The sequence below is a fragment of the Natrix helvetica genome, assembly GCF_964273705.1.
Source record: "Natrix helvetica genome assembly, chromosome: 1".
NCBI lineage: Eukaryota > Metazoa > Chordata > Lepidosauria > Squamata > Natricidae > Natrix > Natrix helvetica.
In genome coordinates this window covers 7,747,622-7,760,267 of record NC_138548.1, presented here as the reverse complement: position 1 = coordinate 7,760,267, position 12,646 = coordinate 7,747,622, and the positions used below count along the sequence as shown (strand labels likewise).

At 43.7% G+C, this 12,646-nt stretch overlaps 1 protein-coding gene across 4 annotated transcripts in view; it reads left to right on the top strand.

Annotated features, from left to right (window-relative positions):
• Positions 1-6,124: 6,124 nt before the first annotated feature.
• The window catches only part of DPP9 (dipeptidyl peptidase 9), a 51,217-nt gene continuing 44,695 nt past the window's right edge, over positions 6,125-12,646 (top strand). Inside the window, exons 1-2 of one of the 4 annotated variants that reach the window (XM_081941266.1) lie at positions 6,125-6,355; positions 10,014-10,103. In XM_081941266.1, coding sequence (XP_081797392.1) covers positions 10,048-10,103 — 56 coding nt within the window. In that variant the 5' untranslated portion in view covers positions 6,125-6,355; positions 10,014-10,047. Of the gene's footprint in view, positions 6,356-6,601; positions 6,754-9,055; positions 9,077-10,013; positions 10,104-12,646 lie in introns of those variants that run through there. The other 3 variants (XM_081941265.1, XM_081941267.1, XM_081941268.1) reach the window with 3 other exon arrangements.

Below are 12,646 nucleotides of genomic sequence, written 5' to 3'. Positions count from 1 at the left end.
GAGAGGCTGCAACGGTTGTAAGTGTGAAAAACGGTCATAAATCACTTTTTACACTGCCGTTGTAATTTTGAATGGGGACGAAAGTTGAGATCTATCTGTCTTGGAAAGTTGTCAATCAATTTAAAAGAACTCCGTTTATGAGTCACTGTCAGAAGGAAGGGATCCATGGAAGGAATTGCCGTTGCGGATTGCTAATCCCCCTTGCAAAATTCAAGGACCAAATCCCGCAGAATCAAATGGTTGATCCAGTTCTGGCCCACAGGGATGCTGCAACAGTCGTAAGGGTGAAAAACGGTCGTAAGGGTGAAAAACAGCCATAAGTGGAAAAACCGATGTAAATTGCTTTCTTTCCAGTGCCATTGTAACACTGAACCTTCACTAAACAGACGGTTGTAAGTCGAGGACTATTGTAAATCCCAACCCCGATTATCTATGGGTGTCTATTGAAGAAAATCATGTGAAACCTGGGTTTGAACCTTCCCCGGGGAATCTTCAAACTCCTAGCACTGAGAATCCATTCTGGCAAGATAACTGACCATCCAATCAAGCCAATTAAAGTCCGTGCCACCGAAGCCACATCAGTGGAAAGGACCGCAGCACAAACGGATGGTTTGATCCCCAGTCTCGCATCTCCAGGTTGTGCTTTTTGACAACCCCGGAGCATCTCCGGAGGAGGAGAGACCTGGGCGCCTAATCGGAGGGAGTCCGCAGAGGGCACGGACAGAGAGGAGGCCTCTGCCTCTGGGGACGGCCGTCCACAATCAGCCGAACCCCAGAGGCTGCCTCAACCCAGCTAGCGCCAATCATCCTGACCGTTTGGAAGGAAACGAGGAACTTTTCACTATCCGGCAGAATTCATTAGGGAGAATCAAGGAGATGAAAGGAAAGTTGGAGAGATTCATCAAGCTGCCAGCATCGCTGGAAAGGGATTTTGGTTTGGCTTGCTTGATGCCAAGGCTGACCTTCTGGTAATAAAAGAAGGATTTTGTTTTTCGACATATTTTATTTTATTATTATTTTATTATTTTATTATTTTATTATTTTTTATTATTTTATTATTTTATTATTTTATTATTTTATTATTTTATTATTTTATTATTTTATTATTTTATTATTTTATTATTTTATTATTTTATTATTTTATTATGTTGTTATTTTATTATGTTGTTATCATTTTATCATTTTATCATTTTATCATTTTATCATTTTATCATTTTATCATTTTATCATTTTATCATTTTTATTATTTTATTATGTTGTTATTTTATCATTTTATCATTTTATCATTATTTTTATCATTTTTATTATTTTTATTATTTTTATTATTTTATTATGTTGTTATTTTATTATCATTTTATTATTTTATATTATTATATTATTTTATATTATTATATTATTTTATATTATTTTATTATTTTATATTATTTTATTATTATTATTATTATTTTATTTTATTTTATTATTATTTTATTTTACTACTTTATTTTATTATTTTATTTTATTATTGTTTTATTATTGTTTCATTGTATTTTATTATTGTATTTTATTATTGTTTTATTTTATTTTATTATTTTATTTTAATTTAATTTGCATTTGCATTCACAGACGGCTGTGAAAATATTTACAGACCCCTCACAGCCTGGACATAAATTGTTTCAACTCCTACCCTTAAAAGACGCTATAGAACATTGCACACCAAGACAACTAGACACAAGGACAGTTTTTTCCCAAATGCCATCACTAAACAAATAATTCCCTCAACACTGTCAACTATTCACTAAGGCTGCATAACTATTATTATTAATCTTCTCATTGTTCCTATCACCCATCTCCTCTCACTTATGACTGTAGGACTATAACTTTGTTGCTTGTATCCTTATGATTTATACTGATCTTGTTTCTTGGTTGCTTATTTGTACCCTATGACTATTAAGTGTTGTACCTTATGATTCTTGACGAATGTATCTTGTCTTTTTATGTACACTAAGAGCATCTGCACCAAAGACAAATTCTTTGTGTGTCCAATCACACTTGGCCAATAAAGGATTCTGTTCTATTCTATTTTATTTTGCCTTTATTATTTTTACAAATAGCTCAAGACACCGAACAGATCCAATACGCCTTCCTGCTCCTATTTTCCCCACAACAAAGAGACAGAGAGAGATTGGCCCCGGAGGTGGGATTCAGCAGGTTCTGACCAGTTCTGGAGAACGGGTAGTGGAAATTTTGAGTAGTTCAGAGAAGCAGTAAATAACACCTCTGACTGGCCTCCAGCTGGCTTTCTTGGCTAAGGCAGGACTAGAACTCCTGGTCTCCTGGTGGTTGGCTCAAAGTCACCCAGCTAGCTTTCATACCTAAAGTGGGACTAGAACTCACAGTCTCCTAGTGATTGGCCCAAAGTTACCCAGCTGGCTTTCTTGGCTAAGGCAGGACTAGAACTCCTGGTCTCCTGGTGGTTGGCTCAAAGTCACCCAGCTAGCTTTCATACCTAAAGTGGGACTAGAACTCACAGTCTCCTAGTGATTGGCCCAAAGTCATCCAGCTGGCTTTCTTGGCTAAGGCAGGACTAGAATTCACAGTCTCCTGCTTTCTAGCCTGATGCCTTAACCATTATACCAAACTGACTGGCTTCCCCACTGACTTTGCTAGTCAGAAGTCATTAAAGAAGGGCATAAGTGGTATTCTTTCTCAAACTGGCTGGGGAATTCTGGGAATTGGAGTCCATCCTTCTTAAATCATGGTCAGTGGGGAATTCTGGGAATTGGAGTCCATACATCTTTAAATTAGCAAGATTGATTTACACTATTGACCTGAGCAATTTAACATTTGCTTAAATCCGTGTTGCTTTGCCTATACCTTAAACGTTATACAGTTTTAAAAATCGTTTTTAATGCCTGGTTTTTAGAAAGGCTGGGCCAATATCGGTGTTATTAGTACTCCTAATTTTCAATGACTTCCTGTCAACGAGGTGGAGGATTTCAAAGCAAGAGAAATTTTGATTAGAGAGTGTACAAATAAGTATTGGTGTAAATGGTATTTCTGAGGTTTTATCTTTCTGCCACCATTTAATTTCTCTGGGGATAGAAAGAAGGAATTTGATATCTGTGTGGGTTCTGACCTCTGCTGGCAAATTTTCCAACACGAACCAAATACTGAATTGAAGACTTTTTTTTGAAGGAAAAATCCAAGGCAAATGTTATGAATAGTCTATTCAGTCCTTCATTTCTGAGCAGAATTCCCATTGCTAAACTCTTGTTAAGTAAGCCATGCCCAATTTTACAACCTTTCTTGTCACAATTGTTAAGCGAATCTGGTTTCCTCCATTGACTTGGCTTCCTGGAAACAGGATGGGAAAATTATAAATTGGGAATCATGTCACCTCAGGACACTGAAACCATTGAAAATACATGCTGGTGCCCAAATTTTGATCCCGGGGCGGTGGGAATGCTGCAACGGTCATAAGTGTGAGGACCATTTGTGAGTCACTTTTTTCTGTGCCGTGGTAACTTTGAACAGTTGCTAAACAAATACTTGGAAATTGAGGATTATCTGTACAACCAAACTCTTAAAAAATACTATTGTAATTGTATAAAGACATCAGCAAGGAAAACCCAAATGATAGAATTATAGTCACATCTGGCGGCATTGAATTCCACAGTTTGTTGCATTTCATAGCCCATGTTGGCTGGGGAATTCTGGGAGTTGAAGGCCTCCTTGACTGAGGATATCTGGAACGAATGCACCCTGACTGGGGAATTCTGGGAGATGAAATTCATCCTGGCTGGGGAATTCTGGGAGTGGAATACATTCTGGCTGGGAATTCTGGGTATTGAAATTCACTATGGCCAGGGAATTCTGGGAATTCTGGGAATCAAAGTCCATCTTGAATGGGAAAGTCTGGGAGTTGAAAGCCACCTTGACTGGGGAATTATGGGAATCAAAGGCCACTCTGGTTGGGGAATTTGGGGAGTTGAAGTTCACCCTGGCCGGGGAATTTTGAGAGTCAAAGGCCACTTTGACTAACGATACAGTAACCTATGACATAGTAACCTATGACTATCATTAAGTGTTGTACCTTATGATTATTGATGAATGTATCTTTTCTTTTATGTACACTGAGAGCTTATACACTGGAGACAAATTCCTTGTGTGTCCAATAAAAGAATTCAATCCTATCCTATCCTATCCTATCCTATCCTATCCTATTCTATTCTTTATCCTATCCTCCTTTCCTATCCTATCCTACCCTATCCTATATTCTATTCTATCCTATCCTATCCCTTATTCTATTCTATTCCCAATCTATTCTATTCTATTCTATTCTATTCTGTTCTGTTCTATTCTATTCTGGAAGTCCACCATGGATGGGGGGAATTCTGGGAGTCAAAGGCCATCTTGACTGAGGAATTTTGGGAGATGAAATCCATCCTGGCCAGGGAATTCTGGGAGTCGAAGGCCACTATGGCTGAGGAATTTTGTGGTACCTGAAAAAGGGCTACGCATTGAAGCCACCCCTTGTTTTATTTCATTCAGTGGGATCCACAGCCCAGGAAAGGAAATCCTGGAAAATATCCCTGCAGGAATCCGATTGAGGGGAGGGTTAAAGTCAACCTCAGTTTATGAGCAGGACTTTTGCTTTAAGAGATGCACAGTGAAAAAAAGGAAAGAAAAAGAAGCCAAGAACATTTCAGAAATAAGATAGAAATCCCTTTTCCTTTTTGCAGGAATATCCAAACTATTAAACATGGAGGAAAAATTAAAAGCCTTCTTATAGGAGGGTTTCCGTAGTGTAGCGGTTATCACGTTCGCCTCACACGCGAAAGGTCCCCGGTTCAATCCCGGGCGGGAACATTTTTTTAAAAAAATCTAATGTGTTTTTTGTTTTGCATTTAAGTTGCAATTTAGAATTGCACTGTGGTTAAAAGAGTTTCCAACTTTCTTTTTCCTCCCTTTTTCAACGAATGGGTCACTTTAATCGAATCAGCCTCTCTCTTGCATAGTGGAAATCAGAGAAACAAAAATTAAAATTATAGCCCCAATAAAGAGGGATTTCTTGCCATGGGACGGTGCATTGGGTGCCCGTGTGGGTTTTTACCGGAATTGGGGGAGAACAGGATTGCATGCAACGAGATCCAGGGGCTGCACAGAGGGGACATCAGGGAATCAACAGAGAATTTCAATAAGGTGCTTGATTTCAAACCGGGATCTTTTTTTTAGTAAATATAAGCAAAGTTGTTTTGTAATAGGTAAATAAATAGTAAAAGCAATTTTGCGTTGGCCGGGAATCGAACCCGGGTCAACTGCTTGGAAGGCAGCTATGCTAACCACTATACCACCAACGCCGCTTCGGAAATTTGGTTTCGTTTTAGTCCCATTCTAACCTTCATTTAATACGAGCGATACCAATTGTGTAAATACATTATTTTTTCGTATTAAATATCATTCATCGGAAAGATTTAAAAAATGCAGTGGATAAGAGAGAAAAGGCTTTCTGGCTGGGTCGGTTTATTTTCCTTTCCCGGGAGGCACAATTTCCGTCCCTCCTTTTTTAAGGAAATGGTTTCTTCCGCCTAAGGTGCCGGGCTTTACCCCGCTGGTTACCTTGGCAACGCCGGCCGCTGCCATGGCAACGTGGTCCAACGCCGCCATTCCCCTCTTTCGGGAATCGTTCCTTCCAAAGCAGACTTAAACCGTTATTTTATTTTCCTTTTTTACACCAAACTGTAATAACGTTTATAGGTTTTCCGTTTGCAATTCTCAGGAGTTAGTTACGGGATGGCCAGATTCGGAGCGTGAAAAGTCAAGAAGCGACACAATTCTGTAATTCTCATTCCTGTTTTTATTTCCTCGCACCTCCAAAACCTTTTCTCTCAGCCATGCCATTCCCTTCCCCAATTTTACTGAATGGCTTCTTCCAAGGTCCCCCCCCCTTGATATTTTCAATGAAACGGTCCCACCCCTCAAGCTCCGAACTGCGACTCCGCGCCTTTTCCCCCCTAGGTCTCGCGAGATCCTGCCCCACTGGATCTACTTCTCTCGCGAGAAGTTAGATTTCCCTCCCTCTTACTTCTCCCCCCTCCCACTTTCCCGTCCTTCTCGCGAGATGACGCAGCATCCCGAAGGAGGCCGACACCACTTCCGTTTCCGGGCGAAAGGTCGCGGTGGGAGGCTCGAAGAGGCCGGCGGTTTCCCTTCCCCCCACCACCTTCCCCCGTTTCCGGGACCTCCTGAGCCCACAGGAAAGGCAATGGAGCGGGAGTGACGCCGCCGCGGGACCTCCCGACCCCTCCCTCCCCCCTTTTCCCCACAGCGGACAAGAGGCCGGCAAGCCACGTCGGGAGTGCCGGACTGGCGGGTAAGAGGGTTTGGTGGGGAGGAAGCCCCGCCCTTGAGGGAGCGCTGGCCACGCCCTGAAGGGAACGCACGGTCTTCGCCACGCCCCTTGCGGAGGATGCGGGGGGCGGGGTTTTCCCAACGGCCGCAGCTCGCGTGCGGCGGAATGGGCGGGGCGTGTGACCACGCCCTTCGCGGAGGGGAGGGCGAGAGAGGCCACGCCATCTTGCGGCCGCCCTCCAGGGAGCGTGACCACGCCCCTCGGACCCTGGACTCACGTGATGCGCGCGCCGGGGCCGGAGAGGAGGCGAGCCCGGGCAGCGCCTGGAGGCGTTTTGGGGGATCCAAGCAGGGGGTGATGGGGAGCTGCGGAGCCGGCCTGGCCTGGGATTGCCCTTCCCTGCAGCGTGAGAAAAAAGGGTTAGCGAGGGATTCATTCATGCTTTGGCTCACCCCTGCAGGGTTTCTCCACCTGGGCTGCTTTCAGATGGGGGGGGGGACTGCAACTCCCAGAATTCCCCAGGCGGCAAAGCAGCCTGGGGAATTCTGGGAGTTGCAGTCTCCCCCAATCTGAAAGCAGCCCAGGTGGGGAAACACAGCTCTATTGGCTCTGGGTGGGACATGGATGGGAGGGAGGTGACCTTTGGAGGGAGGAGGGGGGCCTTTGCTGCCTGGGGAATCCTGGGAGTTGTAGTCCCTCCCCATCTGAAAGCCGCCTAGATGGAGAAACACAGCTCTATTGGCTCTGGGTGAGACATGAATGGGAGGTGGGTGGGACATGGACCTTTGGAGGGCGTGGGGGGAGATAATGCACCCTGGAATGGGATCATTTTCCCTGGGCTGCCTATTTTCTCTGGGTTTTCCTGCTTTCCTGAAGCTTTTGCTTGCCCTCCTACTTTATCACTTGGAGTTCCACTAGACCAGAGGTTCCCAAAGTGGGGGCCACAGGGGGACAATTTGATTTTTAATGGGAAAAATTTGAAACTTGTTTAAACCCACTTGGTTTAACTTAATGGCCTTTTAGGCTTTCTAAAACTGAGCTAGAGTTCACTTTTTGAGTAAAGTAAGAATTATCTGTGGGAGGAGCATCAGGATTTTACAGATGCTTAGCCAAAAAAAAAAGGTTGGGAACCACTGCACCAGATGCACATAAAATGGGTGGAGGGGGAATTTGGTTTTTTTTGGGTGTGTGTGTAATAGAAATAGAATAGTGAGAAGGACTCACTGGAGAAGAGCCTCATGCTGGGAAGGATGGAGGGCAAAAGAAGAAGGGGGCGGCAGAGAATGAGGTGGCAGGATGGAGTCACCAAAGCAGTAGGTGTGAACTTAAATGGACTCCAGAGGTTGGTAGAGGACAGGAAGCCCTGGAGGAACGTTGTCCATGGGGTGGCTATGGGTCAGACATGACTTTGCGACTAACAACAACAGTAGAAACCTGGCTGTAGTCTTAGGGGTGTTGTCTTTTATTCATTTTCTTTATTGCTGCATGGCAAGTCTGTTGTATGAATCCGTAGGAGAGATTTGCTTGTAGCTGAGGGTTGGGTAGTGGGAGGCCTCTCAGAGCTTGGTGTTTTTTTTGCAGATGGTTCATGACCCATCTGGGTAACATCATCAGTGCTAAGAGGGAGTGGGGTTTGTAGAGAGGAGGACTGTGAGGTCTTTGGTGCTGTCTGAGCTTGGTGGTTTTCTTGCAGATGTTTCATGACCCAACTAGGTAACATCAATGCTGGAAGGAAGGGAGGGGGGGTTTACAGAGAGGAAGAAGAGAAGGACTGCAGGTTCCTTGGCGTTTTCAGAGTCTGGTGGTTTTCTTGCAGATGTTTCATAGCCCATCTAGGTAACATCAGTGTTAGGAAGGGATGGCGTAGGGGGAAGGGGAGAACTGTGGGGTCCTGGGTGCTCTCTGAGCTTGGTGGTTTTCTTGCAGGCGTTTCATGACCGAGTTAGGTAACATCATCAGTGCTAGGAAGGAGTGGGGTTTATGGAGAGGAGGAAGATTGTGGAGTCCTTGGTGCTCTCTCAGGTTGGTGGTTTTCTTGCAGATGTTTCACAGCCCATCTAGGTAACATCATTACCAAGAAGGTCACAGCTGCATGGATCGGCCTGCTGTCATGTAAAGCAATAACAAAATACAGTAATTTATTTTTAAGTTTTATAGCTTGTTGTGTGAGCCCAGCCATTGTATGGGATTAACCTGGGTTCGACATGGTGTGTGAATCCAGGCCAGAAGGCGAGTTTTGAAAATGAAGGTGGGAGTCGTGTCTGCAGCGTTGCAAAGCCCTTGATTACGATTGGCCTTTCTGGCCAAGTTTGAATTAAAACATGTTACCAAACCAGAGATGGAAAAGATTAGACCAACACAGGAGAGAATATTACTCAGGGTTGAACTGTGAGGTCCTGGATGCTCTCTGAGCTTTGTTGTTGTTGTTGTTTTTGCAGATATTTCAACCCAAAACATCTAGGCCTATTACATTGAGGTTCATTTATTAAAGCAAGGCTTGGTTTGATTTGTTGGGGTCGTTGATGCCCTCTCTGTTTTGGTCTGGAAAATAAAAACCACACAAGGTCAGAGCATCAACGATTAATCCAGGGGTGTCCAAACTTGGGAACTTTAAGACTTGTGGACTTCAACTCCCAGAATTCCCCAGCCAGCCATGCTGGCTGGGGAATTCTGGGAGTTGAAGTCCACAAGTCTTAAAGTTCCCAAGTTTGGACACCCCTGGATTAAGCCATCTTTATTTTGATAGGTGAACCTTAAGGTACTAGGCCTGGGATTCCTGAGTCATGTCAATTATAAAAGTTATTAACCTTATCTACCGTTTTTTTTTTGCAGCCTCAACATACAATTTGGGATGCGATCCACATGTGTGTTTTTTTTATTTATTTAGAAGCTGAATAATATATGGTTGGGCACTTTTGTTCTCTTCCACCTTGAAAATGCTAGATCTTCTAATATGCAGTTTTCAGAATGGACCTGTTTTTTTTTAATTCCCTCTTAAAAAAGAATCTACAGACTATTCACTTTCATTCCAGTGATTGCTAGCAGATTCCAGAATTAACATGCAGAAAGCGTTTCAATTCAGTCCTTGATGCTGCCCTGTCATGTTTGGGGGAAAACAACAGAATGACAGAGTTGGAAGGGACCTTGGAGGTCTTCTAGTCCAACCCCTCTGCTCAGGCAGGAAACTCTATACCATTTTGTACAATCTCCCAATCGCTTCTTAAAAACTTCCAGCGTTGAAGCACTCCCAACTTATGGAGGCAATTCTTCGTTTTACTTATTATTCATTGTTCTAAATGTTTCCTTAGTTCTTGGTTGCTGAAATATTCAAAAGGTGCGCTGCATGCTATTCTGCAATACAAAATCCTTTGCAGGCCATGGGCTGTCCTTCAAAGAATGCTGGAACGGACCAGGACCCAAACCTACAATAGATTTTAATGAATTGCATACAGTTTATGGAATGATTTGCCATTGTTTTGTATTTTAAAATTGCAATAATGGGTGGTTGAATTTTGCTTAAGGCTTGGGGGGGGGAAGATATGACTTGGGCACTCCTAACGCAAGGGAGTTATTTTGATTCAGGTTTTATGGGTGAAGCAAAACGCCTTTTAGCTAAACTGCTTAATTAGTGGCCTCTCTTACACTCTGATTTTCCTTTTTTCTCCCCCCCTCCACACAGTTTCTTATCCCGTCTAAGGCTCGCTTAGCAGTTGATGCAGAAAATAAAGAGGGCTCGGCTGGAAAACGAAAGCACAGGAAGTTGGAGAAGGTAACTTTCCTTAGGAGGCCATGTTTTCTCTTTCAGGAAGCAGGAATTGTCCACTTGTGCAACCTAAGAACAGGCAGCTGCAGCTTGTAGCAGGTTGTTCCATGTTGCCTGTCATAATATTTACTTTGGGATGGAAGGAAGACGGTGTTTTGCTCTCAAATTAGAAAGCTCGCTAGACATTTGTGCAGGTAATTTTGCATCCCTAGTATTTGGGAAGTGGGTGCTTTCATAGAATCATAGAGTTGGAAGGGATCTTGGAGGTCTTCTAGTCCAACCCTCTGCCCAAGATAAAGTCTTTATATCGTTTGAGACAAACATTCCAATATTTTCTTGAAAGCTTCCAGCAATGGAGTACCCACAACTCCATGATGTTTAATATTTCTCCCTTTGGGGTATTTGGTACTCGCAGAACTTGGTTGTTTTCTTGCAGACTTCTCATTACCCTACTAGGTAACATCATTGGTGTTAGAAGAGAGTGGAGGCCGGCTGTGGGGTCCTTAATGTTCTCTGAACGTGGTTATTTTCTTATCTAGTCCTTTGTTTATATACATCTCAACCCAAGACAAAATCATGTAGACTCTCTTTAAAACTCTGTGTCTTTTGGAAAGCATTTGCCGTTTTGTCCCCCGTAATCACCTACATAAGGGACAAGATGACTTAGTTGGTGCATACGTGGTGAAGTTTGACTGTGAAAATGAGGAAGGCAGTTTGCCATATTTAATCAGCAGGGGGTTAGATCATTTATGACTCTTTCTCTCTTTCCCTTAAACTGACCTTCAAAGAATAACAATGCTTAAAATAAGAGATGGCTTCACCCATGGGAGCTCATTTCCTCTGCCTTTTAATTTGGGCTTCTTTATTTGGGTTACGCTTCCTTATTGTCAGAGGCTGTGCAGTTTGGGCCCGTTTCTTTTAACGTGGACATTTTATTTTAAAAACAACAACAATAACAACCCAAACTCTTCGTTTTTAGACATTTCTTACAGAGCTGTTGAGGCATTTTAAAAAGGCTGTTGATTTAAGTCTTGGAGAGATGTTAAAGTCAAACTGGCATTCCCTGGAGTCTGGAACAAAAAATTCTTAGAGCAGGATTTTATAGCTGCCCGTGAAGATTACTTTGAGTTGAAGATTTGAGTTTATTATTATTTTTTAAGTTAACTTCAGGGGGGCAGTTTGGACACACCTTCCCCCCTGTGATACTGATTTCACTGTCCTGTGAGTTGGATGTTCCTTTGTCAGAACATAGAATCAGGGGGCTGAATGGCACCTTGGAGGTCTTCTAGTCCAACCCCCTGCTCAAGGCAGGAAATCTCATACCAGTGGTCCCCAACCTTTCCAGCTTGGCGGCTTTGCACGTGTGTGTGTGTGTGAGTGGCAGGAGGTAGCTCGCACACAGGTCCCCTTGTGTGAGTGACGGGTGCGCTTGCCCTCCACCTCTGCAAATGGAGCTTTGCGTTCGAGCGGAGGGCACTTGCACTCACGCACTAAGCTCCACTCGCTCGAGCGGCAGGCATTTGCGCTCACGCTTGAAGCTTCCCCTCGCATGAAATCCATTTGCGTGCAAGGGCAAGTGTGGAGCTTCACCCATTTGTTTTCCCATCTCTCACAGCCTGGTTTTGAAAAGCCGTAGCCCGGTAGTGGGCCTTGGGGACCCCTGCTTTATACCATCCTGGTCAAATGGTTATCCAGTCTTATTTTTGAAAACCTCCAGTGTTAGAACACGCACAAGACCTGGAGGCAGATTATTCCACGGAATTCATTGTTCTCAGGGAATTTCTCCTTATTTCTCACTTGGATCTCTCTTTCATGAGCTTCTACCCATCCATTGCTTCTTGCGCTGCCTTGAGGTGCTTTGGAAAATAGGTTGACCCTCTCTTCTTTTTTGGCAGCCCCTCAAGTACTGAATGACACTTGTGTCCCCCGCCCCAATCCTTCTCTTTATCCCAAAGGTGCTTTATTTCCAAGGGGCAACCCGTGTTTCTTTTGAAGACGTTTCGCTTCTCATCCAAGAAGCTTCTTCAGCTCTGACTGGATGGTGGGGGACTGAAATATTTATGCTCCTTGCAGACAGCTGGTAATTTGCATCCTTTGAGAGGGTCATTGAGGCCACTTGGAGGTTTATTTGTGTCTTTAAAGATGTTTCACTTCTCATCCAAGAAGCTTCTTCAGCTCTGACTGGATGGTGGGGGACGGAAGGATTTATGCTCCTTGCAGACAGATGGTCATTTGCATCCTTTGAGGGGGTCATTGAGGCCACTTGGAGGTTTATTTGTGTCTTTAAAGATGTTTCTCATCCAAGAAGCTTCTTCAGCTCTGACTGGATGGTGGGGGACGGAAGGATTTATGCTCCTTGCAGACAGCTGGTCGTTTGCATCCTTTGAGAGGGTCATTGAGGCCACTTGGAGGTTTATTTGTGTCTTCTTTAAAGATGTTTCACTTCTCATCCAAGAAGCTTCTTCAACTCTGACTGGATGGTGGGGGGACGGAAGGATTTATGCTCCTTGCAGACAGCTGGTCGTTTGCATCCTTTGAGGGGGTCATTG